Source organism: Salvelinus fontinalis, chromosome 32 (assembly GCF_029448725.1).
Source record: "Salvelinus fontinalis isolate EN_2023a chromosome 32, ASM2944872v1, whole genome shotgun sequence".
NCBI classification, from domain to species: domain Eukaryota; kingdom Metazoa; phylum Chordata; class Actinopteri; order Salmoniformes; family Salmonidae; genus Salvelinus; species Salvelinus fontinalis.
In genome coordinates, this window is record NC_074696.1 from 6,869,547 (window position 1) to 6,895,843 (window position 26,297).

At 50.7% G+C, this 26,297-nt stretch overlaps 1 protein-coding gene across 1 annotated transcript; it reads right to left on the minus strand.

Annotated features, from left to right (window-relative positions):
• Positions 1-1,261: 1,261 nt before the first annotated feature.
• On the minus strand, positions 1,262-24,673 carry tert (telomerase reverse transcriptase). The gene is made up of 14 exons (XM_055893256.1): positions 24,227-24,673; positions 22,466-23,954; positions 22,144-22,333; positions 21,789-21,942; positions 21,527-21,694; positions 20,272-20,433; positions 20,040-20,141; positions 19,108-19,193; positions 18,793-18,909; positions 16,579-16,650; positions 15,841-16,029; positions 14,991-15,117; positions 1,525-1,649; positions 1,262-1,338 (listed from the first exon to the last, which is right to left on the minus strand). The coding sequence occupies exons 1-14, from the start codon at positions 24,425-24,427 to the stop codon at positions 1,320-1,322; spliced, it is 3,201 nt and encodes a 1,066-aa protein (XP_055749231.1). The 5' UTR covers positions 24,428-24,673; the 3' UTR covers positions 1,262-1,319.
• Positions 24,674-26,297: the final 1,624 nt, after the last annotated feature.

Here is a 26,297-nt window from a genome sequence, read left to right on the forward strand (position 1 = left end):
GCCTCATACTGAAGACTCCCTGTTATAGCCTTACAGCCTAGAGACAGACCTGGAGAGGGCGAGGGGGGGGGGGGGACCAGACAGTACATCAGTTCTACTGCCTCATACTGAAGGCTCCCTGTTATAGCCTTACAGCCTAGAGACAGACCTGGAGGGGGGGGGGGGGGGGGGGACCAGACAGTACATCAGTTCTACTGCCTCATACTGAAGGCTCCCTGTTATAGCCTTACAGCCTAGAGACAGACCTGGAGAGGGCGGGGGGGGGGGGGGGGGGGCCAGACAGTACATCAGTTCTACTGCCTCGTACTGAAGGCTCCCTGTTATAGCCTTACAGCCTAGAGACAGACCTGGAGAGGGCGGGGGGGGGGGGGGGGACCAGACAGTACATCAGTTCTACTGCCTCATACTGAAGGCTCCCTGTTATAGCCTTACAGCCTAGAGACAGACCTGGAGAGGGCGGGGGGGGGGGGGGGGGGACCAGACAGTACATCAGTTCTACTGCCTCGTACTGAAGGCTCCCTGTTATAGCCTTACAGCCTAGAGACAGACCTGGAGAGGGCGGGGGGGGGGGGGGGGACCAGACAGTACATCAGTTCTACTGCCTCGTACTGAAGGCTCCCTGTTATAGCCTTACAGCCTAGAGACAGACCTGGAGAGGGCGGGGGGGGGGGGACCAGACAGTACATCAGTTCTACTGCCTCATACTGAAGACTCCCTGTTATAGCCTTACAGCCTAGAGACAGACCTGGAGGGGGGGGGGGGGGGGGGGGGGACCAGACAGTACATCAGTTCTACTGCCTCATACTGAAAACTCCCTGTTATAGCCTTACAGCCTAGAGACAGACCTGGAGGGGGGGGGGGGGGGGGGACCAGACAGTACATCAGTTCTACTGCCTCATACTGAAGGCTCCCTGTTATAGCCTTACAGCCTAGAGACAGACCTGGAGGGGGGGGGGGGGGGGGGGGGGGACCAGACAGTACATCAGTTCTACTGCCTCATACTGAAGGCTCCCTGTTATAGCCTTACAGCCTAGAGACAGACCTGGAGAGGGCGGGGGGGACGGACGACCAGACAGTACATCAGTTCTACTGCCTCATACTGAAGACTCCCTGTTATAGCCTTACAGCCTAGAGACAGACCTGGAGAGGGCGGGGGGCGGGGGGGGGGGGGGGGGGCAGACAGTACATCAGTACTACTGCCTCATACTGAAGGCTCCCTGTTATAGCCTTACAGCCTAGAGACAGACCTGAAAAGGGGGGGGGGGGGCAGACAGTACATCAGTACTACTGCCTCATACTGAAGACTCCCTGTTATAGCCTTACAGCCTAGAGACAGACCTGGAGAGGGCGGGGGCAGGGGGGGGGACGGGGGGGGGGGGACTAATTATCAGCACACTTATTTAATCAAGGCTACAGTGACGATGAGGGGACAGAGATGGTGAAGGTAAGAGTGAGACGGAAGCTAAAAACACACAGAAAGTACGGACAGTCCTTTAATTAAGTAGTAAAAAATCTCAGGCTTGCCTTTGTTGCAGAGTCTGACGAGCTGGTTGGTGTACTCCGCCATGTCCCAGATCACATTGAGGAAGTATGCGTGGTTTCTGCCCACCTTCTGACCAAACGGCAAACTCTGTGCACAGGCATGGAACCTAACGCCACAACCACAGAAAGTACCGTGCGTATTAATCTGATATGGGTGACTAGAAGTTAAATAAGTGAAATTAAAATGTGTCCACTCTTGGAATAAAGGTAACCCCCACCCCCCAAAAAAGATCAATGATTGACTCCATTACAGATAAATAAATAAAACTGATTTAATTTATAAACCCAGGGAAACATTAACCATAGACTTTCTGCTACTGTGTATTACTGCATCTATAAAATGGTTAGTGGTTAGCTAGTTAACCATCAATCTGCTCCAGCCAGAGACATTCCTCTTCTACAAAAGGACGCCGGTGTGTATCTGGGTGTCTTCCAGACAGAGAGGCTAAAGTCCTTCTCCTCTGTTTACTCTGGCTGGAGGAGACAGGCTTCTCTCCTCTGTTTACTCTGGCTGGAGGAGACAGGCTTCTCCTCTGTTTACTCTGGCTGGAGGAGACAGGGTTCTCCTCTGTTTACTCTGGCTGGAGGAGACAGGCTTCTCCTCTGTTTACTCTGGCTGGAGGAGACAGGCTTCTCCTCTGTTTACTCTGGCTGGAGGAGACAGGCTTCTCCTCTGTTTACTCTGGCTGGAGGAGACAGGGTTCTCCTCTGTTTACTCTGGCTGGAGGAGACAGGGTTCTCCTCTGTTTACTCTGGCTGGAGGAGACAGGGTTCTCCTCTGTTTACTCTGGCTGGAGGAGACAGGCTTCTCTCCTCTGTTTACTCTGGCTGGAGGAGACAGGCTTCTCTCCTCTGTTTACTCTGGCTGGAGGAGACAGGCTTCTCTCCTCTGTTTACTCTGGCTGGAGGAGACAGGCTTCTCTCCTCTGTTTACTCTGGCTGGAGGAGACAGGCTTCTCCTCTGTTTACTCTGGCTGGAGGAGACAGGCTTCTCCTCTGTTTACTCTGGCTGGAGGAGACAGGCTTCTCCTCTGTTTACTCTGGCTGGAGGAGACAGGCTTCTCCTCTGTTTACTCTGGCTGGAGGAGACAGGCTTCTCTCCTCTGTTTACTCTGGCTGGAGGAGACAGGCTTCTCTCCTCTGTTTACTCTGGCTGGAGGAGACAGGGTTCTCCTCTGTTTACTCTGGCTGGAGGAGACAGGGTTCTCCTCTGTTTACTCTGGCTGGAGGAGACAGGGTTCTCTCCTCTGTTTACTCTGGCTGGAGGAGACAGGGTTCTCCTCTGTTTACTCTGGCTGGAGGAGACAGGGTTCTCCTCTGTTTACTCTGGCTGGAGGAGACAGGGTTCTCCTCTGTTTACTCTGGCTGGAGGAGACAGGGTTCTCCTCTGTTTACTCTGGCTGGAGGAGACAGGGTTCTCCTCTGTTTACTCTGGCTGGAGGAGACAGGGTTCTCCTCTGTTTACTCTGGCTGGAGGAGACAGGGTTCTCCTCTGTTTACTCTGGCTGGAGGAGACAGGGTTCTCCTCTGTTTACTCTGGCTGGAGGAGACAGGGTTCTCCTCTGTTTACTCTGGCTGGAGGAGACAGGCTTCTCCTCTGTTTACTCTGGCTGGAGGAGACAGGGTTCTCCTCTGTTTACTCTGGCTGGAGGAGACAGGCTTCTCCTCTGTTTACTCTGGCTGGAGGAGACAGGGTTCTCCTCTGTTTACTCTGGCTGGAGGAGACAGGCTTCTCTCCTCTGTTTACTCTGGCTGGAGGAGACAGGCTTCTCTCCTCTGTTTACTCTGGCTGGAGGAGACAGGGTTCTCCTCTGTTTACTCTGGCTGGAGGAGACAGGGTTCTCCTCTGTTTACTCTGGCTGGAGGAGACAGGCTTCTCCTCTGTTTACTCTGGCTGGAGGAGACAGGCTTCTCCTCTGTTTACTCTGGCTGGAGGAGACAGGCTTCTCCTCTGTTTACTCTGGCTGGAGGAGACAGGCTTCTCCTCTGTTTACTCTGGCTGGAGGAGACAGGCTTCTCCTCTGTTTACTCTGGCTGGAGGAGACAGGCTTCTCTCCTCTGTTTACTCTGGCTGGAGGAGACAGGCTTCTCTCCTCTGTTTACTCTGGCTGGAGGAGACAGGCTTCTCTCCTCTGTTTACTCTGGCTGGAGGAGACAGGGTTCTCTCCCCTGTTTACTCTGGCTGGAGGAGACAGGCTTCTCTCCTCTGTTTACTCTGGCTGGAGGAGACAGGCTTCTCCTCTGTTTACTCTGGCTGGAGGAGACAGGCTTCTCCTCTGTTTACTCTGGCTGGAGGAGACAGGCTTCTCTCCTCTGTTTACTCTGGCTGGAGGAGACAGGCTTCTCTCCTCTGTTTACTCTGGCTGGAGGAGACAGGCTTCTCTACTTTGTTTACTCTGGCTGGAGGAGACAGGCTTCTCCTCTGTTTACTCTGGCTGGAGGAGACAGGCTTCTCTCCTCTGTTTACTCTGGCTGGAGGAGACAGGCTTCTCTCCTCTGTTTACTCTGGCTGGAGGAGACAGGGTTCTCCTCTGTTTACTCTGGCTGGAGGAGACAGGCTTCTCCTCTGTTTACTCTGGCTGGAGGAGACAGGGTTCTCTCCTCTGTTTACTCTGGCTGGAGGAGACAGGGTTCTCTCCCCTGTTTACTCTGGCTGGAGGAGACAGGCTTCTCTCCTCTGTTTACTCTGGCTGGAGGAGACAGGGTTCTCCTCTGTTTACTCTGGCTGGAGGAGACAGGGTTCTCCTTTGTTTACTCTGGCTGGAGGAGACAGGCTTCTCTCCTCTGTTTACTCTGGCTGGAGGAGACAGGGTTCTCTCCTCTGTTTACTCTGGCTGGAGGAGACAGGCTTCTCTCCTCTGTTTACTCTGGCTGGAGGAGACAGGCTTCTCTCCTCTGTTTACTCTGGCTGGAGGAGACAGGCTTCTCCTCTGTTTACTCTGGCTGGAGGAGACAGGCTTCTCCTCTGTTTACTCTGGCTGGAGGAGACAGGCTTCTCCTCTGTTTACTCTGGCTGGAGGAGACAGGGTTCTCTCCTCTGTTTACTCTGGCTGGAGGAGACAGGGTTCTCCTCTGTTTACTCTGGCTGGAGGAGACAGGGTTCTCCTCTGTTTACTCTGGCTGGAGGAGACAGGCTTCTCTCCTCTGTTTACTCTGGCTGGAGGAGACAGGGTTCTCCTCTGTTTACTCTGGCTGGAGGAGACAGGCTTCTCTCCTCTGTTTACTCTGGCTGGAGGAGACAGGGTTCTCCTCTGTTTACTCTGGCTGGAGGAGACAGGGTTCTCCTCTGTTTACTCTGGCTGGAGGAGACAGGCTTCTCTCCTCTGTTTACTCTGGCTGGAGGAGACAGGGTTCTCCTCTGTTTACTCTGGCTGGAGGAGACAGGGTTCTCCTCTGTTTACTCTGGCTGGAGGAGACAGGGTTCTCCTCTGTTTACTCTGGCTGGAGGAGACAGGGTTCTCCTCTGTTTACTCTGGCTGGAGGAGACAGGGTTCTCCTCTGTTTACTCTGGCTGGAGGAGACAGGGTTCTCCTCTGTTTACTCTGGCTGGAGGAGACAGGCTTCTCCTCTGTTTACTCTGGCTGGAGGAGACAGGCTTCTCCTCTGTTTACTCTGGCTGGAGGAGACAGGCTTCTCCTCTGTTTACTCTGGCTGGAGGAGACAGGGTTCTCCTCTGTTTACTCTGGCTGGAGGAGACAGGCTTCTCCTCTGTTTACTCTGGCTGGAGGAGACAGGGTTCTCCTCTGTTTACTCTGGCTGGAGGAGACAGGCTTCTCTCCTCTGTTTACTCTGGCTGGAGGAGACAGGCTTCTCTCCTCTGTTTACTCTGTCTGGAGGAGACAGGCTTCTCCTCTGTTTACTCTGGCTGGAGGAGACAGGCTTCTCCTCTGTTTACTCTGGCTGGAGGAGACAGGCTTCTCCTCTGTTTACTCTGGCTGGAGGAGACAGGCTTCTCCTCTGTTTACTCTGGCTGGAGGAGACAGGCTTCTCCTCTGTTTACTCTGGCTGGAGGAGACAGGCTTCTCCTCTGTTTACTCTGGCTGGAGGAGACAGGCTTCTCTCCTCTGTTTACTCTGGCTGGAGGAGACAGGCTTCTCTCCTCTGTTTACTCTGGCTGGAGGAGACAGGCTTCTCCTCTGTTTACTCTGGCTGGAGGAGACAGGGTTCTCTCCCCTGTTTACTCTGGCTGGAGGAGACAGGCTTCTCTCCTCTGTTTACTCTGGCTGGAGGAGACAGGCTTCTCCTCTGTTTACTCTGGCTGGAGGAGACAGGCTTCTCTCCTCTGTTTACTCTGGCTGGAGGAGACAGGGTTCTCTCCTCTGTTTACTCTGGCTGGAGGAGACAGGCTTCTCTCCTCTGTTTACTCTGGCTGGAGGAGACAGGCTTCTCCTCTGTTTACTCTGGCTGGAGGAGACAGGCTTCTCCCCTGTTTACTCTGGCTGGAGGAGACAGGGTTCTCCTCTGTTTACTCTGGCTGGAGGAGACAGGCTTCTCTCCTCTGTTTACTCTGGCTGGAGGAGACAGGGTTCTCCTCTGTTTACTCTGGCTGGAGGAGACAGGGTTCTCCTTTGTTTACTCTGGCTGGAGGAGACAGGGTTCTCCTCTGTTTACTCTGGCTGGAGGAGACAGGGTTCTCCTTTGTTTACTCTGGCTGGAGGAGACAGGGTTCTCCTCTGTTTACTCTGGCTGGAGGAGACAGGGTTCTCTCCTCTGTTTACTCTGGCTGGAGGAGACAGGGTTCTCCTTTGTTTACTCTGGCTGGAGGAGACAGGCTTCTCCTCTGTTTACTCTGGCTGGAGGAGACAGGCTTCTCTCCTCTGTTTACTCTGGCTGGAGGAGACAGGCTTCTCTCCTCTGTTTACTCTGGCTGGAGGAGACAGGGTTCTCTCCTCTGTTTACTCTGGCTGGAGGAGACAGGGTTCTCCTCTGTTTACTCTGGCTGGAGGAGACAGGCTTCTCCTCTGTTTACTCTGGCTGGAGGAGACAGGCTTCTCCTCTGTTTACTCTGGCTGGAGGAGACAGGCTTCTCTCCTCTGTTTACTCTGGCTGGAGGAGACAGGCTTCTCCTCTGTTTACTCTGGCTGGAGGAGACAGGCTTCTCCTCTGTTTACTCTGGCTGGAGGAGACAGGCTTCTCCTCTGTTTACTCTGGCTGGAGGAGACAGGCTTCTCCTCTGTTTACTCTGGTGTAACAGTATAACTTTAAACCGCCCCCTCGCCCCGACACGGGCGCGAACCAGGGACCCTCTGCACACATCGACAACAGTCACCCACGAAGCAGCGTTACCCATCGCTCCACAAAAGCCACGGCCCTTGCAAAGCAAGGGGCAACACTACTTAAGTCTCAGAGCAAGTGACGTAACTGATTGAAATGCTACTAGCGCGCACCCGCTAACTAGTTAGCCATTTCACATCCGTTACACTGGCTGGAGGAGACAGGCTTCTCTCCTCTGTTTACTCTGGCTGGAGGAGACAGGCTTCTCCTCTGTTTACTCTGGCTGGAGGAGACAGGCTTCTCCTCTGTTTACTCTGGCTGGAGGAGACAGGCTTCTCTCCTCTGTTTACTCTGGCTGGAGGAGACAGGCTTCTCCTCTGTTTACTCTGGCTGGAGGAGACAGGCTTCTCTCCTCTGTTTACTCTGGCTGGAGGAGACAGGCTTCTCCTCTGTTTACTCTGGCTGGAGGAGACAGGCTTCTCCTCTGTTTACTCTGGCTGGAGGAGACAGGCTTCTCTCCTCTGTTTACTCTGGCTGGAGGAGACAGGCTTCTCTCCTCTGTTTACTCTGGCTGGAGGAGACAGGGTTCTCTCCTCTGTTTACTCTGGCTGGAGGAGACAGGCTTCTCCTCTGTTTACTCTGGCTGGAGGAGACAGGCTTCTCCTCTGTTTACTCTGGCTGGAGGAGACAGGGTTCTCTCCTCTGTTTACTCTGGCTGGAGGAGACAGGCTTCTCTCCTCTGTTTACTCTGGCTGGAGGAGACAGGGTTCTCCTCTGTTTACTCTGGCTGGAGGAGACAGGGTTCTCCTCTGTTTACTCTGGCTGGAGGAGACAGGCTTCTCTCCTCTGTTTACTCTGGCTGGAGGAGACAGGCTTCTCTCCTCTGTTTACTCTGGCTGGAGGAGACAGGCTTCTCTCCTCTGTTTACTCTGGCTGGAGGAGACAGGCTTCTCTCCTCTGTTTACTCTGGCTGGAGGAGACAGGCTTCTCCTCTGTTTACTCTGGCTGGAGGAGACAGGCTTCTCCTCTGTTTACTCTGGCTGGAGGAGACAGGCTTCTCCTCTGTTTACTCTGGCTGGAGGAGACAGGCTTCTCTCCTCTGTTTACTCTGGCTGGAGGAGACAGGCTTCTCTCCTCTGTTTACTCTGGCTGGAGGAGACAGGGTTCTCCTCTGTTTACTCTGGCTGGAGGAGACAGGGTTCTCCTCTGTTTACTCTGGCTGGAGGAGACAGGGTTCTCTCCTCTGTTTACTCTGGCTGGAGGAGACAGGGTTCTCCTCTGTTTACTCTGGCTGGAGGAGACAGGGTTCTCCTCTGTTTACTCTGGCTGGAGGAGACAGGGTTCTCCTCTGTTTACTCTGGCTGGAGGAGACAGGGTTCTCCTCTGTTTACTCTGGCTGGAGGAGACAGGGTTCTCCTCTGTTTACTCTGGCTGGAGGAGACAGGGTTCTCCTCTGTTTACTCTGGCTGGAGGAGACAGGGTTCTCCTCTGTTTACTCTGGCTGGAGGAGACAGGGTTCTCCTCTGTTTACTCTGGCTGGAGGAGACAGGGTTCTCCTCTGTTTACTCTGGCTGGAGGAGACAGGCTTCTCCTCTGTTTACTCTGGCTGGAGGAGACAGGGTTCTCCTCTGTTTACTCTGGCTGGAGGAGACAGGGTTCTCCTCTGTTTACTCTGGCTGGAGGAGACAGGGTTCTCCTCTGTTTACTCTGGCTGGAGGAGACAGGCTTCTCTCCTCTGTTTACTCTGGCTGGAGGAGACAGGCTTCTCTCCTCTGTTTACTCTGGCTGGAGGAGACAGGGTTCTCCTCTGTTTACTCTGGCTGGAGGAGACAGGGTTCTCCTCTGTTTACTCTGGCTGGAGGAGACAGGCTTCTCCTCTGTTTACTCTGGCTGGAGGAGACAGGCTTCTCCTCTGTTTACTCTGGCTGGAGGAGACAGGCTTCTCCTCTGTTTACTCTGGCTGGAGGAGACAGGCTTCTCCTCTGTTTACTCTGGCTGGAGGAGACAGGCTTCTCCTGTTTACTCTGGCTGGAGGAGACAGGCTTCTCTCCTCTGTTTACTCTGGCTGGAGGAGACAGGCTTCTCTCCTCTGTTTACTCTGGCTGGAGGAGACAGGCTTCTCTCCTCTGTTTACTCTGGCTGGAGGAGACAGGGTTCTCTCCCCTGTTTACTCTGGCTGGAGGAGACAGGCTTCTCTCCTCTGTTTACTCTGGCTGGAGGAGACAGGCTTCTCCTCTGTTTACTCTGGCTGGAGGAGACAGGCTTCTCCTCTGTTTACTCTGGCTGGAGGAGACAGGCTTCTCTCCTCTGTTTACTCTGGCTGGAGGAGACAGGCTTCTCTCCTCTGTTTACTCTGGCTGGAGGAGACAGGCTTCTCTACTTTGTTTACTCTGGCTGGAGGAGACAGGCTTCTCCTCTGTTTACTCTGGCTGGAGGAGACAGGCTTCTCTCCTCTGTTTACTCTGGCTGGAGGAGACAGGCTTCTCTCCTCTGTTTACTCTGGCTGGAGGAGACAGGGTTCTCCTCTGTTTACTCTGGCTGGAGGAGACAGGCTTCTCCTCTGTTTACTCTGGCTGGAGGAGACAGGGTTCTCTCCTCTGTTTACTCTGGCTGGAGGAGACAGGGTTCTCTCCCCTGTTTACTCTGGCTGGAGGAGACAGGCTTCTCTCCTCTGTTTACTCTGGCTGGAGGAGACAGGGTTCTCCTCTGTTTACTCTGGCTGGAGGAGACAGGGTTCTCCTTTGTTTACTCTGGCTGGAGGAGACAGGCTTCTCTCCTCTGTTTACTCTGGCTGGAGGAGACAGGGTTCTCTCCTCTGTTTACTCTGGCTGGAGGAGACAGGCTTCTCTCCTCTGTTTACTCTGGCTGGAGGAGACAGGCTTCTCTCCTCTGTTTACTCTGGCTGGAGGAGACAGGCTTCTCCTCTGTTTACTCTGGCTGGAGGAGACAGGCTTCTCCTCTGTTTACTCTGGCTGGAGGAGACAGGCTTCTCCTCTGTTTACTCTGGCTGGAGGAGACAGGGTTCTCTCCTCTGTTTACTCTGGCTGGAGGAGACAGGGTTCTCCTCTGTTTACTCTGGCTGGAGGAGACAGGGTTCTCCTCTGTTTACTCTGGCTGGAGGAGACAGGCTTCTCTCCTCTGTTTACTCTGGCTGGAGGAGACAGGGTTCTCCTCTGTTTACTCTGGCTGGAGGAGACAGGCTTCTCTCCTCTGTTTACTCTGGCTGGAGGAGACAGGGTTCTCCTCTGTTTACTCTGGCTGGAGGAGACAGGGTTCTCCTCTGTTTACTCTGGCTGGAGGAGACAGGCTTCTCTCCTCTGTTTACTCTGGCTGGAGGAGACAGGGTTCTCCTCTGTTTACTCTGGCTGGAGGAGACAGGGTTCTCCTCTGTTTACTCTGGCTGGAGGAGACAGGGTTCTCCTCTGTTTACTCTGGCTGGAGGAGACAGGGTTCTCCTCTGTTTACTCTGGCTGGAGGAGACAGGGTTCTCCTCTGTTTACTCTGGCTGGAGGAGACAGGGTTCTCCTCTGTTTACTCTGGCTGGAGGAGACAGGCTTCTCCTCTGTTTACTCTGGCTGGAGGAGACAGGCTTCTCCTCTGTTTACTCTGGCTGGAGGAGACAGGCTTCTCCTCTGTTTACTCTGGCTGGAGGAGACAGGGTTCTCCTCTGTTTACTCTGGCTGGAGGAGACAGGCTTCTCCTCTGTTTACTCTGGCTGGAGGAGACAGGGTTCTCCTCTGTTTACTCTGGCTGGAGGAGACAGGCTTCTCTCCTCTGTTTACTCTGGCTGGAGGAGACAGGCTTCTCTCCTCTGTTTACTCTGTCTGGAGGAGACAGGCTTCTCCTCTGTTTACTCTGGCTGGAGGAGACAGGCTTCTCCTCTGTTTACTCTGGCTGGAGGAGACAGGCTTCTCCTCTGTTTACTCTGGCTGGAGGAGACAGGCTTCTCCTCTGTTTACTCTGGCTGGAGGAGACAGGCTTCTCCTCTGTTTACTCTGGCTGGAGGAGACAGGCTTCTCCTCTGTTTACTCTGGCTGGAGGAGACAGGCTTCTCTCCTCTGTTTACTCTGGCTGGAGGAGACAGGCTTCTCTCCTCTGTTTACTCTGGCTGGAGGAGACAGGCTTCTCCTCTGTTTACTCTGGCTGGAGGAGACAGGGTTCTCTCCCCTGTTTACTCTGGCTGGAGGAGACAGGCTTCTCTCCTCTGTTTACTCTGGCTGGAGGAGACAGGCTTCTCCTCTGTTTACTCTGGCTGGAGGAGACAGGCTTCTCTCCTCTGTTTACTCTGGCTGGAGGAGACAGGGTTCTCTCCTCTGTTTACTCTGGCTGGAGGAGACAGGCTTCTCTCCTCTGTTTACTCTGGCTGGAGGAGACAGGCTTCTCCTCTGTTTACTCTGGCTGGAGGAGACAGGCTTCTCCCCTGTTTACTCTGGCTGGAGGAGACAGGGTTCTCCTCTGTTTACTCTGGCTGGAGGAGACAGGCTTCTCTCCTCTGTTTACTCTGGCTGGAGGAGACAGGGTTCTCCTCTGTTTACTCTGGCTGGAGGAGACAGGGTTCTCCTTTGTTTACTCTGGCTGGAGGAGACAGGGTTCTCCTCTGTTTACTCTGGCTGGAGGAGACAGGGTTCTCCTTTGTTTACTCTGGCTGGAGGAGACAGGGTTCTCCTCTGTTTACTCTGGCTGGAGGAGACAGGGTTCTCTCCTCTGTTTACTCTGGCTGGAGGAGACAGGGTTCTCCTTTGTTTACTCTGGCTGGAGGAGACAGGCTTCTCCTCTGTTTACTCTGGCTGGAGGAGACAGGCTTCTCTCCTCTGTTTACTCTGGCTGGAGGAGACAGGCTTCTCTCCTCTGTTTACTCTGGCTGGAGGAGACAGGGTTCTCTCCTCTGTTTACTCTGGCTGGAGGAGACAGGGTTCTCCTCTGTTTACTCTGGCTGGAGGAGACAGGCTTCTCCTCTGTTTACTCTGGCTGGAGGAGACAGGCTTCTCCTCTGTTTACTCTGGCTGGAGGAGACAGGCTTCTCTCCTCTGTTTACTCTGGCTGGAGGAGACAGGCTTCTCCTCTGTTTACTCTGGCTGGAGGAGACAGGCTTCTCCTCTGTTTACTCTGGCTGGAGGAGACAGGCTTCTCCTCTGTTTACTCTGGCTGGAGGAGACAGGCTTCTCCTCTGTTTACTCTGGTGTAACAGTATAACTTTAAACCGCCCCCTCGCCCCGACACGGGCGCGAACCAGGGACCCTCTGCACACATCGACAACAGTCACCCACGAAGCAGCGTTACCCATCGCTCCACAAAAGCCACGGCCCTTGCAAAGCAAGGGGCAACACTACTTAAGTCTCAGAGCAAGTGACGTAACTGATTGAAATGCTACTAGCGCGCACCCGCTAACTAGTTAGCCATTTCACATCCGTTACACTGGCTGGAGGAGACAGGCTTCTCTCCTCTGTTTACTCTGGCTGGAGGAGACAGGCTTCTCCTCTGTTTACTCTGGCTGGAGGAGACAGGCTTCTCCTCTGTTTACTCTGGCTGGAGGAGACAGGCTTCTCTCCTCTGTTTACTCTGGCTGGAGGAGACAGGCTTCTCCTCTGTTTACTCTGGCTGGAGGAGACAGGCTTCTCTCCTCTGTTTACTCTGGCTGGAGGAGACAGGCTTCTCCTCTGTTTACTCTGGCTGGAGGAGACAGGCTTCTCCTCTGTTTACTCTGGCTGGAGGAGACAGGCTTCTCTCCTCTGTTTACTCTGGCTGGAGGAGACAGGCTTCTCTCCTCTGTTTACTCTGGCTGGAGGAGACAGGGTTCTCTCCTCTGTTTACTCTGGCTGGAGGAGACAGGCTTCTCCTCTGTTTACTCTGGCTGGAGGAGACAGGCTTCTCCTCTGTTTACTCTGGCTGGAGGAGACAGGGTTCTCTCCTCTGTTTACTCTGGCTGGAGGAGACAGGCTTCTCTCCTCTGTTTACTCTGGCTGGAGGAGACAGGCTTCTCTCCTCTGTTTACTCTGGCTGGAGGAGACAGGCTTCTCTCCTCTGTTTACTCTGGCTGGAGGAGACAGGGTTCTCTCCTCTGTTTACTCTGGCTGGAGGAGACAGGCTTCTCTCCTCTGTTTACTCTGGCTGGAGGAGACAGGCTTCTCCTCTGTTTACTCTGGCTGGAGGAGACAGGCTTCTCCCCTGTTTACTCTGGCTGGAGGAGACAGGGTTCTCCTCTGTTTACTCTGGCTGGAGGAGACAGGCTTCTCTCCTCTGTTTACTCTGGCTGGAGGAGACAGGGTTCTCCTCTGTTTACTCTGGCTGGAGGAGACAGGGTTCTCCTTTGTTTACTCTGGCTGGAGGAGACAGGGTTCTCCTCTGTTTACTCTGGCTGGAGGAGACAGGGTTCTCCTTTGTTTACTCTGGCTGGAGGAGACAGGGTTCTCCTCTGTTTACTCTGGCTGGAGGAGACAGGGTTCTCTCCTCTGTTTACTCTGGCTGGAGGAGACAGGGTTCTCCTTTGTTTACTCTGGCTGGAGGAGACAGGCTTCTCCTCTGTTTACTCTGGCTGGAGGAGACAGGCTTCTCTCCTCTGTTTACTCTGGCTGGAGGAGACAGGCTTCTCTCCTCTGTTTACTCTGGCTGGAGGAGACAGGGTTCTCTCCTCTGTTTACTCTGGCTGGAGGAGACAGGGTTCTCCTCTGTTTACTCTGGCTGGAGGAGACAGGCTTCTCCTCTGTTTACTCTGGCTGGAGGAGACAGGCTTCTCCTCTGTTTACTCTGGCTGGAGGAGACAGGCTTCTCTCCTCTGTTTACTCTGGCTGGAGGAGACAGGCTTCTCCTCTGTTTACTCTGGCTGGAGGAGACAGGCTTCTCCTCTGTTTACTCTGGCTGGAGGAGACAGGCTTCTCCTCTGTTTACTCTGGCTGGAGGAGACAGGCTTCTCCTCTGTTTACTCTGGTGTAACAGTATAACTTTAAACCGCCCCCTCGCCCCGACACGGGCGCGAACCAGGGACCCTCTGCACACATCGACAACAGTCACCCACGAAGCAGCGTTACCCATCGCTCCACAAAAGCCACGGCCCTTGCAAAGCAAGGGGCAACACTACTTAAGTCTCAGAGCAAGTGACGTAACTGATTGAAATGCTACTAGCGCGCACCCGCTAACTAGTTAGCCATTTCACATCCGTTACACTGGCTGGAGGAGACAGGCTTCTCTCCTCTGTTTACTCTGGCTGGAGGAGACAGGCTTCTCCTCTGTTTACTCTGGCTGGAGGAGACAGGCTTCTCCTCTGTTTACTCTGGCTGGAGGAGACAGGCTTCTCTCCTCTGTTTACTCTGGCTGGAGGAGACAGGCTTCTCCTCTGTTTACTCTGGCTGGAGGAGACAGGCTTCTCTCCTCTGTTTACTCTGGCTGGAGGAGACAGGCTTCTCCTCTGTTTACTCTGGCTGGAGGAGACAGGCTTCTCCTCTGTTTACTCTGGCTGGAGGAGACAGGCTTCTCTCCTCTGTTTACTCTGGCTGGAGGAGACAGGCTTCTCTCCTCTGTTTACTCTGGCTGGAGGAGACAGGGTTCTCTCCTCTGTTTACTCTGGCTGGAGGAGACAGGCTTCTCCTCTGTTTACTCTGGCTGGAGGAGACAGGCTTCTCCTCTGTTTACTCTGGCTGGAGGAGACAGGGTTCTCTCCTCTGTTTACTCTGGCTGGAGGAGACAGGCTTCTCTCCTCTGTTTACTCTGGCTGGAGGAGACAGGCTTCTCTCCTCTGTTTACTCTGGCTGGAGGAGACAGGCTTCTCTCCTCTGTTTACTCTGGCTGGAGGAGACAGGCTTCTCTCCTCTGTTTACTCTGGCTGGAGGAGACAGGCTTCTCTCCTCTGTTTACTCTGGCTGGAGGAGACAGGGACACACGTCTCACGTAGGGCTGAAAGTGAGACGTCGAACCACTGAAAAGGGTTTTCAGGTCAGACCACAGGTTACCTTACCTGTAGGCGTGTAGCAACACGAGCTTATAGATGTTCTTATAGACAGCCTCCAGAGAGTTGGTCTGGAATACACACAACAGGGGATTGGATCAGGTGCTTCTACACCTGCATTGCTTGCTGTTTGGGGGTTTTAGGCTGGGTTTCTGTACAGCACTTCGAGATATTAGCTGATGTACGAAGGGCTATAGAAAATAAACTTGATTGGATAACAGTCCCACGTCAGGTGGGATAGAGAGTGGACGAGCAATTGATTTGACAGGTGGTCATATAGCAGAGCATGACTCACTTTGAGGTCCAGGAAGAGGGCGTGGCACTTGAGTCTAAGGATGGACATGAGCTTCCTCTTCATTTGCTTCCCTGCACAGTGGGCGGAGCCTAGCGTCAGGCTGTAGCGCAGGGATAGGCCAGCGTAGCTGAGAAGAGAGAGGAGGAGGCGCTCAGGTTCTGTTGTGGCCTACTTATCAAAACATCTAGTTTAGAGTCATCTTAGTCTCCCGTTCTTACCAACTCACTTCATATTCATCCGATTAGACGGGTTGGATTGACCCATTAACACTCTGACCCCCCCCCCCCCCCCCAGAGTAGTCATTGTAGACGTCCAGGGTGTGTGTATTACCCAGAGTAGTCATTGTAGACGTCCAGGGTGTGTGTATTACCCAGAGTAGTCATTGTAGACGTCCAGGGTGTGTGTATTACCCAGAGTAGTCATTGTAGACGTCCAGGGTGTGTGTATTACCCAGAGTAGTCATTGTAGACGTCCAGGGTGTGTGTATTACCCAGAGTAGTCATTGTAGACGTCCAGGGTGTGTGTATTACCCAGAGTAGTCATTGTAGACGTCCAGGATGTGTGTATTACCCAGAGTAGTCATTGTAGACGTCCAGGGTGTGTGTATTACCCAGAGTAGTCATTGTAGACGTCCAGGGTGTGTGTATTACCCAGAGTAGTCATTGTAGACGTCCAGGGTGTGTGTATTACCCAGAGTAGTCATTGTAGACGTCCAGGATGTGTGTATTACCCAGAGTAGTCATTGTAGACGTCCAGGGTGTGTGTATTACCCAGAGTAGTCATTGTAGACGTCCAGGGTGTGTGTATTACCCAGAGTAGTCATTGTAGACGTCCAGGGTGTGTGTATTACCCAGAGTAGTCATTGTAGACGTCCAGGGTGTATGTATTCAGCAGTAGTCCACACCAGGGGAACAGACAGCGTAAGGGCAGCAGGCGTACCCCGGCAGGACAGGACACCCCCTCCCTCAAAGGGAAGTTAACAGCCACCTTCTGGGGGTTCACCACACACCCGTACTGTGGTACCCCCGCCATCAGGGTCCTAAGAAAAAGGAGGAAATGACATCATCAACGGGAAATACATCAAACATGTGGGGATGGGAATATGGCTATGGAAGCAAGTAGACATTCACTAGCAAAAGCATTTAGCAAGACCCACCGGAGACACCCAAAATATAGAAACCAACGGTTGATTTTACAGACTTGCGTTACAATTTCTGCCTCCAAGAAGGACATGACTTCAACAAAATGTCAGATTTACTTTCACATTGTACAGTTGGCCCTAGCCACTGATCCACTAAGATATTTCTCATCCACATGTGGTAAATGGTTAGTATAGATCAGGAAGGTTACATATGGTAAATGGTTAGTATAGATCAGGAAGGTTACATATGGTAAATGGTTAGTATAGGTCAGGAAGGGTAAATGGTTAGTATAGATCAGGAAGGGTAAATGGTTAGTACAGGTCAGGAAGGGTAAATGGTTAGTATAGGTCAGGAAGGTTACATTTGGTAAATGGTTAGTACAGATCAGGAAGGGTAAATGGTTAGTATAGATCAGGAAGGTTACATAGGAGAGAATTGGGACCTACTTGAGGAATGTCTGTGCCTGGCTCAGGTCAGGAGTAATGAGGAGGAAATCGTCAACCAGTCTCATCAGACACCTGACAAAGGCAGAGATAACAGGTCAGACACCTAATAGAGAGAGGCAGAGATAACAGGTCAGACACCTGACAGAGAGAGGCAGAGATAACAGGTCAGACACCTAACAGAGAGAGGCAGAGATAAGCAGAGATAACAGGTCAGACACCTAACAGAGAGAGGCAGAGATAACAGGTCAGACACCTAACAGAGAGAGGCAGAGATAACAGGTCAGACACCTAACAGAGAGAGGCAGAGATAACAGGTCAGACACCTAACAGAGAGAGGCAGAGATAAGCAGAGATAACAGGTCAGACACCTAAACAGAGAGAGGCAGAGATAACAGGTCAGACACCTAACAGAGAGAGGCAGAGATAACAGGTCAGACACCTGACAGAGAGAGGCAGAGATAACAGGTCAGACACCTAACAGAGAGAGGCAGAGATAACAGGTCAGACACCTAACAGAGAGAGGCAGAGATAACAGGTCAGACACCTGACAGAGAGAGGCAGAGATAACAGGTCAGACACCTAACAGAGAGAGGCAGAGATAACAGGTCAGACACCTAATAGAGAGAGGCAGAGATAACAGGTCAGACACCTGACAGAGAGAGGCAGAGATAACAGGTCAGACACCTAATAGAGAGAGGCAGAGATAACAGGTCAGACACCTGACAGAGAGAGGCAGAGATAACAGGTCAGACACCTGACAGAGGCAGAGATAACAGGTCAGACACCTAATAGAGAGAGGCAGAGATAACAGGTCAGACACCTAACAGAGGCAGAGATAACAGGTCAGACACCTGACAGAGAGAGGCAGAGATAAGCAGAGATAACAGGTCAGACACCTAACAGAGAGAGGCAGAGATAACAGGTCAGACACCTAACAGAGAGAGGCAGAGATAAGCAGAGATAACAGGTCAGACACCTAACAGAGAGAGGCAGAGATAACAGGTCAGACACCTAACAGAGAGAGGCAGAGATAACAGGTCAGACACCTAAACAGAGAGAGGCAGAGATAACAGGTCAGACACCTGACAGAGGCAGAGATAACAGGTCAGACACCTAACAGAGAGAAGCAGAGATAACAGGTCAGACACCTAAACAGAGAGAGGCAGAGATAACAGGTCAGACACTTAAACAGAGAGAGGCAGAGATAACAGGTCAGACACCTGACAGAGAGAGGCAGAGATAACAGGTCAGACACCTAACAGAGAGAGGCAGAGATAAGCAGAGATAACAGGTCAGACACCTAACAGAGAGAGGCAGAGATAACAGGTCAGACACCTAAACAGAGAGAGGCAGAGATAACAGGTCAGACACCTAAACAGAGAGAGGCAGAGATAACAGGTCAGACACCTGACAGAGGCAGAGATAACAGGTCAGACACCTAACAGAGAGAAGCAGAGATAACAGGTCAGACACCTAAACAGAGAGAGGCAGAGATAACAGGTCAGACACTTAAACAGAGAGAGGCAGAGATAACAGGTCAGACACCTGACAGAGAGAGGCAGAGATAACAGGTCAGACACCTAACAGAGAGAGGCAGAGATAACAGGTCAGACACCTAAACAGAGATAAGCAGAGATAACAGGTCAGACACCTAACAGAGAGAGGCAGAGATAACAGGTCAGACACCTAACAGAGGCAGAGATAACAGGTCAGACACCTAACAGAGATAAGCAGAGATAACAGGTCAGACACCTAACAGAGAGAGGCAGAGATAACAGGTCAGACACCTAACAGAGATAAGCAGAGATAACAGGTCAGACACCTAACAGAGAGAGGCAGAGATAAGCAGAGATAACAGGTCAGACACCTAACAGAGATAAGCAGAGATAACAGGTCAGACACCTAACAGAGAGAGGCAGAGATAACAGGTCAGACACCTACACACGGTTCTTTCAAAAGGTTGCCCTCTGATGGTGAGTTGGGAGTTATTCAATAAGTTTGACTGCCAAACAAGAGGAATTTGATCCGAGGTGAATTAAATGGTTTGGGGATTAGGTTTAGGATTAAATTATTTGCACAGCAGATCAGAACACTGACGTTATTTAATATCTGAATAGAAGAGAGTCACTGATCAAAAAAATAACATCCACTATGCTTCTCCACCAGTCAAACGTTATTTACACAAGCCCTTTTTTTTTTTTACTTCCTCCTTACCCTCCTCTCTGACTGACGTTAGGGAAGAGGAGGTTCTCCATGTGACCGTAACAGAGGCAACACAGCAGAGACGACACCACAGAACCCTGAGGAATCCCCTGACGCTGACGGAACGTTCTACAACACAGCACAAAGAGAATAGAGAGTGGGAGGGGGGGGGGGGATCATTAGACAGACTGAAGTATGTAGAGACCAGAGAAACTCAAAGTCATTAAAGAATAAAAGGAGATCATTTGACACAAAGACATAAGTATGTAAATGTTGTTTAAAAAAAAAAAAAAAATGTAGAGAAAGAGAAAATATAAATTGTCTCACTTCTTCCCAAACTGAACAACACAGCTAGAGAGCATCTGGGTGAAGAACTCCAAGACATCTTTACCATGAATATCTGTGGAGAAATGCTGACAGAAGATAACACTAGTTAGAATACCCTCGCGTTAAAATACCCTAGCGTTAGAACTTTAGAATACCCTAGCGTTAGAACTTTAGAATACCCTAGCGTTAGAACTTTAGAATACCCTAGCGTTAGAACTTTAGAATACCCTAGCGTTAGAATACCCTAGCGTTAGAATACACTAGCGTTAGAATACCCTAGCGTTAGAACTTTAGAATACCCTAGCGTTAGAATACCCTAGCGTTAGAATACACTAGCGTTAGAATACCCTAGCGTTAGAACTTTAGAATACCCTAGCGTCAGAACTTTAGAATACACTAGCGTTAGAACTTTAGAATACCCTAGCGTTAGAATACCCTAGCGTTAGAATACCCTAGCGTTAGAATACCCTAGCGTTAGAACTTTAGAATACCCTAGCGTTAGAACTTTAGAATACCCTAGCGTTAGAACTTTAGAATACCCTAGCGTTAGAACTTTAGAATACCCTAGCGTTAGAACTTTAGAATACCCCAGCGTTAGAACTTTAGAATACCCCAGCGTTAGAACTTTAGAATACCCCAGCGTTAGAATACCCCAGCGTTAGAATACCCCAGCGTTAGAATACCCCAGCGTTAGAATACCCCAGCGTTAGAATACCCCAGCGTTAGAATACCCCAGCGTTAGAATACCCCAGCGTTAGAATACCCCAGCGTTAGAATACCCTAGCATTAGAATACACTAGCCAGGAAGAGTTGGGGTTTACTATTAAAATGGGTGCCGTGTTGGGACAATTCTAGAAGGAATGAAAAGGTTATTGGTATGCAGGACACCGCTGTAGCACTTCTTCAAAAATGGCTGCCGTCCATCCTCTCACCTGCTCCACCAGTATGGCATCGTGAACTTTGCCCTCTCGCTGCAGTGACATCACAAAGCCTTTCATGTTGGTGGACGTCACAGTGTCTTCCATGAAGTCTGCCTACACGTAAGACACACATAATGGACACAAGAACACAGACAAATGTAAACAAAACAAAATTGTGCGGGGGGGGGGGGGGGGGGGGGGACACACAAGTTTGGCGAGACAAAGGACAGGTAAGGGTGTGTACCTGTCTGACAAAGGTCTTCTTGAGGCCCTCGTGGGTGTCTGCCCACACCTTGGCGTAGCATCGCACCGAGAAGAGTTCTTCCTGCACATGTGACAGGACCTGACCAATCACCTCCAAGAGCTGAGTGTGGGGTAGACTGTCATAGGCCCCACTCACATCCACCTGAGGGGTGGTAGAGAGAGAGAGAATACACTTAGGTTTATTTATTTTCCCTAGTTGCACTTCATTACAACAGCCATGACATTACATTTTAAATGTCTCCATTCCTTTGAAACTTCTAATGTTTATTGTTCATTTATGACCATTTCACTTTTGTTTATTATCCATTTCACTTGCTTTGGCAATGTAAACATGTTTCCCATACCAATAAATCCCCTTTTGAATTGAGAGAAAGAGAGATGGGGGAGGTAGAGATGGATGGTAATGAGGTAGATGGTAGAGAGAACAAGACAAAGAGAGCGAGCCCTCACGCCACTGGGCGAGTTATTGTTTTGGGGCAGAATAATGGGAGGTGATGGTCAGTTTCTCGGGATAATACCGCTGCTGTAGGCGGCTGGCTAATGGGCCGGGAGGGAAGCCTAATCACAGAATTACATTTAGGATCCCTGTTAATTCATTAGCATCTCTGTGGGCCTCGTCATAAAGATGTCATGTAACTTTTAAAAATGAATGACCTTCTACTGTGGCATAAACAACCATTATTGATGTGTTTTTTTTATTCATCCAACATTTTCCCAGGTTCCAAACAACGGTGAAGGGGAAGAGACATCCGTCACACAAAACAACAAGAAGTGTCACGACGTTTGGTGATTGCCAAAACAGGTCAGAATTATTGCCTCCGATGCTGTCCTCGCACGTCGTATTTTCAGCCACTCATCTCTGCCTTGGCAAAATGTCACCGTTCTGGTTGAACCACATGGCGTTCTGGAGTGTAGGCTATAGGTCTACCAACCGATTAAGTTCATCCTCTGATTTTTCATCACTCTGACATGTGGTAATGTACATTACATACTGGTACGGTAATGATTAACAACGATATAATAGCCTACAGTTTTCTTGACATTTTGTTTCCATTGTGATAGACTCATGTTTTACCGGTAGGGCGTACCCCCACTATTTATTATGCCGGGACGCCGTACCGGACCAGCTTACTTTTACCCCTGGGAGAGAGATAGAGCAAGTGGAGAGAAAATTAGAGGGGGGGAAAGAGGAGGGATTAAGGGTAAAGAACTATGGAATGAAACAATAGACCAACCTTGACAAAGTAGAGCGGCTGTGGTTTGTCTTTCTGAGCAGGGGTGATGGAGGAGAGGACTCTGTGGATATCGGTCATCCCCCACACTGTAGAGCCCAGGAGAGAGGGAGAGGAGCGTACACAGACACCTAGCACATCTAACAGGTCCTTCACACGGGCCTGGAACAACTGGAGGGACAGAGAACACACACATTGACAGCAAGACAGATACAAACATAAACTTATGAAAACACTTATTATTAAAAAAGGGTGAAAGTCATACCCTTGTTTTGGCGTCAGCCCCTATGACCCGTGTGATGGGTCTCATGCCGTCGGTCTTGGGGATGAAGCGGAGGCGGGAGGTGACAGTGGTTTTGGGGAGCGACGTCACCTGGGCCAGGGTCAACTCTGACATCTGACCTTTAGAGAGGTGACCCCTGGGAACAAGGTCATAAAAGTCAGTAGACGCTGACCACAGAGTTAAAACTGAGCTATGTGTGAGTGTGACAGACAGAGAGTGGGAGCGAGACACAGCGAGTTTTTGTTAAAAGTCTGAGTGACTCAACAACTGAGGGCTGTGTATGATAGTGAGACAGATAAAATGATCCTGTTCGTACATGTGTAACTGTGTATAATACCTGAAAGCCAGCTCCTGCAGCTTGGCCCAGACCTGGTATCTGTAGAAGCGCAGTGCGTTCTTCTGTCCCATGCTCTCGGTGACGTAGAACATAGCTCTCACCAGGCCTAGCACATAGCCATCCAGCAGCCAAGCCAGGAGCTGGCCTAGCACCCGCGTCCGATACGACAGCTCACTGGGCGGGCAGCGGCCTGGGGATGAGAAGGGTTAGAATGAGTGGAATGAAGGTAAGTAACAGATATAATGGAAGCTGGATGGAGAAGGAGAGAGAAAGAGATGGGGCAAAGTTAAGAGTCTGGGAAAGTAGTGGAAGAGGAACTCACCTGTCTTGCTGATCTTCAGCCAATCACAGTCATTCACCTTCATCTTCCACATCAGCTCAGCCAATGAGATCCTCTCAAACTTGCCCATGGCCAGGAACTTCCTGACTGCGGACAGGAATTTGAATCGGTTATGGTCCGACCCCCAGAGCTCCGGGGGGACCACCATGATGAGGCACTCTCTGACAAAGAGGTACACCCGGTGAAGTGCACTGTGCTGGGGCAGGAGGGAGGCCATAACCCCCTGTCCTCCCGCTGGACAAACTCTCTGCAGTATCTTAGAATAGGGACACTTCCTGTGTCGACGTAACAACTGACAAAACAAAGGCACCAAGGTGAAAAACCTTCTGGGAAGTCTCTTAGGCTTCCTCTCTGTTCCGTTCAGATAGGCCACGCCTTCAAAGAAGACCAGTCTCACTAAGTCTCGCCCCTGAAGACGCCTGGGCCCCTCATCCCTACCTTTCCTCTTCCTGTTTAGTAGGAAGCTGCGCATGCCCCGCCCTCCGTAGAGCATGCCCAGGGTGCGGATGAAACACTGGGAGGGAGGGGGTGGTGGGAACGACCCTGTTCTCCAACTAGGACCCCCCTCTAGATGGGCGGTGGCTGATACGTGTCCAGACTGTTCTTCTACTGGTCTTTGGACTACAGCCGGTGTCGCCGCTGGCCTTCTACGTCCTGTTTGCATTGACATCTGCTTAGAGCTCTCGGTGGGTTCTATGGTGAACATCAGAGCCTCCACTGGTCTTTCAGGTCCAGCCAGTTGCTCCATTTCTACTGACACCTGTTCCACATTGCTAGAACCATTGAAAACCTGTAGGCTCTGTGTGGGTCCCTTGGTGAGAGAAATAACCTCCACTGGTCGCTTGACCCCATTTGTATCCAGTGTTCTGTGCTTACGATCGCTAGTCCCACTGGAGACTGTGGAAGCTTCCCTTTGAGTGCATCTCCTTTTTCCAGGCAAACACCCATCTCCTTCCACCTCCTCCCTCTTCCTCTTCCCACCCAAACTCACCTCTTCTCCCTTCCTTTTCCTAGTGTCTCTACCTCCATCCCTTCTTCTCCCATAAGAACCCTGAAATTCCCATCCCCCATTTCTGACCTCCTTATTTCTCCCTCTGCTGTTCCTAGTAGTACCATTCCGTTTGTATCCCAGGTGGAACCTAGAGATACCCGTTGACATGGAAACGCGGTCGTACACAGGCACGCCGCACACCTGGAACGCGGACGACGGTGGCACCGTCACGAACACAGAACAAGTCTCCAGGAGGTACTTGGAGACGTCGGTGCCGAGACGCTGGCAGATCCTCTTCCATAAGTCACTGCCGTGGATGTACGCGGCACTCTGAGTGACCTCGCCATGAAACTTAAACTGGTCGGCGTCGCGGTCCTGAAACGTGGAGGGGTAACCATAACCGTGCGCCAGGACGTTTCTTTTCTTTTTCCTCTTGATGTTGTTCAACACGAACGCCAACAGCTCAGGCACGGTGCTGATCTAAGGGTGACATTTAAATCAATACATCAACATAACCGGCACAATGTTTTGTTTTCTGTGTGTCTGGCTGTCTCTGTGCATTTTAATCCATGGCTTTTGGAGTCAAACGTAGCACTGCAAAACATCTCTTAAAGTAAAATGTTAGTTCAAAACGTTGCATTTCATTGCAAATATTGAACTAAGCTAGCTAAGTAAAAACTCGGCTACTCCATGCGGTTAGCTAGCTACTTAGGCTATGCTTTAGTTATGTAGCTAGTCAACTACACATGTACCTGATTGCAGCTGGGGACGTTCTGTAAGGTTTTATCCGTGCAGACAAACACTCCCCGGACAAACGATATGTAGCGGTTTGTATCTGTCGGTTCAATGAGCACCGCTCTCTGTCCCTCTCTGAAGACAGTACCGTCTGCAAACTCCTCCAGAGTCTGGACATGCGGATAGAGAGAGCGGAGTATGCCGAGCACACGTGTCATATCGCCACCGGGTATTTTGAACCGATATCCTAGTTACTTACTACCATCTCGTTGTGAAGCTGGATTGTTGTGCCCATTTATTACTGTCACTCTGTGTAACTAGCTATCTTGTTTATCTGTGTCGGAATCCGACAACTAGCGATACACCGTTCAAACTCGTTTCTGATCCCACTTTCAGGCGCTCAACGAATCGGAAGCTAGCCAACGTCCCACTATAACGTAAGCAGATGTTATAGCGGGTGTAGCGAAATGCTTATGTTACCAGCTCCTAAAAATGCAGTAAAATGTACACAATAATAAAAGTACACTATAATAATGAATTAGAAATCGAGAAATTTCGGAGAGAATTCAATTAACCCAAATTGCATTCTCAAGCCCCGGAAGCAGACGTTCAACTTGCCTTTCATCAGCTTCTCAAGTTTAATAATGTCAAAATACGTTCGGTACTTACCAAAGAATGGAGTTTCGCTGAGCAACTATCTTTATTATGGTCGTTATGTACTTACAAAAAAAAGACCAAAATAAAAATTACATGCAACCCAAAAAATGCCGTTTCTGGAAAAAAATCCAAATATTGTTTTTGACCAATTCTGCACCCTCAATAAAATACATGATTACGTGATACAATGTTTTCCTGCTGCTGGATCAGCCGACCTGTGCATGGCGGTAGTGACCAGTGTTGCCAACTCATTTTCAGGGTAAATTGCTCGAGGCAGGTTGGATTTGTTGCTAAATGACGTTGTGGTGTCATTACGTAGAATACACAATAACGTTACTCAAATTGACTGGCCATCTCGGCAAAAAATATGATTTGACATTTGTTCAGGTACAGACTCCCACACTTTTCTGGCTGTACAATTTTGATTGAGACATGTTGATTGATGTTGTAAGCTCAATTCAAGATCAAACATTTGTGACCAACTATATCCATTGGGTTTGGCTCGTAGAACCCGTACTACTGCTGCTGCAGTCAGCCAACAATGATTTGCAATTTACTGAAATTGCTGCTGGCCTTCTGCCGACGTCACTCACAATACACTTTTGCAGCCAGGCGCGTGTGTTGTGACAGAGAACATCGTTTTTGTGTCATTTAGAGGGAAATGCGTGCATTTTAGCGTTTGAGTCACTTTTCAAAAGTTGCTAAAAGTTCCAAATACATTTTTAAAAGTAGCTACATTTGTTGCTAGGTGCTGTTTGGAAAAAAAGTTGCTAAATCTTGCAACGAAGTTGCTAAATTGGCATCACTGGTAACGACTGATTATATTAGTTTATGTGATTATATGTAGTTTATGTGTCGGGGGGCTAGGGTCAGTTGGTTATACCTGGAGTACTTCTCCTGTCTTATCCAGTGTCCTGTGTGAATTTAAGTATGCTCTCTCTAATTCTCTCCTTCTCTCTTTCTTTCTCTCTCTCTGAGAACCTGAGCCCTAGGACCATACGTCAGGACTACCGGGCATGCTGACACCTTGCTGTCCCCAGTCCGCCCGGCCTTGCTGCTATTCCAGTTTCAACTGTTTCTGCCTGCGGTTACGAAACCCCTACCTGTCCCAGACCTGCTGTTTTCAACTCTTAATGATCGGCTATGAAAAGCCAACTGAGATTTATTCCTGATTATTATTTGACCATGCTTGTCATTTATGAACATTTTGAAAATCTTGGCTCTCTCTAATTTTCTCCTTCTCTCTTTCTTTCTCTCGGAGGACCTGGGCCCTAGGACCATGCGTCGGGACTGCCGCCCGTGGTGACTCCTTGCTGTCCCCAGTCCGCCTGGCCTTGCTGCTATTCCAGTTTCAGCTGTTCTGCCTGCGGTTATGGAACCGCCACCTGTCCCAGACCTGTTGTTTTTCAATTCTTAATGATCAGCTATGAA

Coding starts and splice junctions, on each gene's coding strand:
- tert (XM_055893256.1), bottom strand. CDS start 24,427: ATGACACGTGTGCTCGGCATACTCCGCTCTCTCTATCCGCATGTCCAG. Junction 21,943..22,143: donor CTGCAGGAGCTGGCTTTCAG/GTATTATACACA, acceptor CCTTGTTCCCAG/GGGTCACCTCTCTAAAGGTC. Junction 18,910..19,107: donor GTTGTTCAGTTTGGGAAGAA/GTGAGACAATTT, acceptor GCTGTGTTGTAG/AACGTTCCGTCAGCGTCAGG.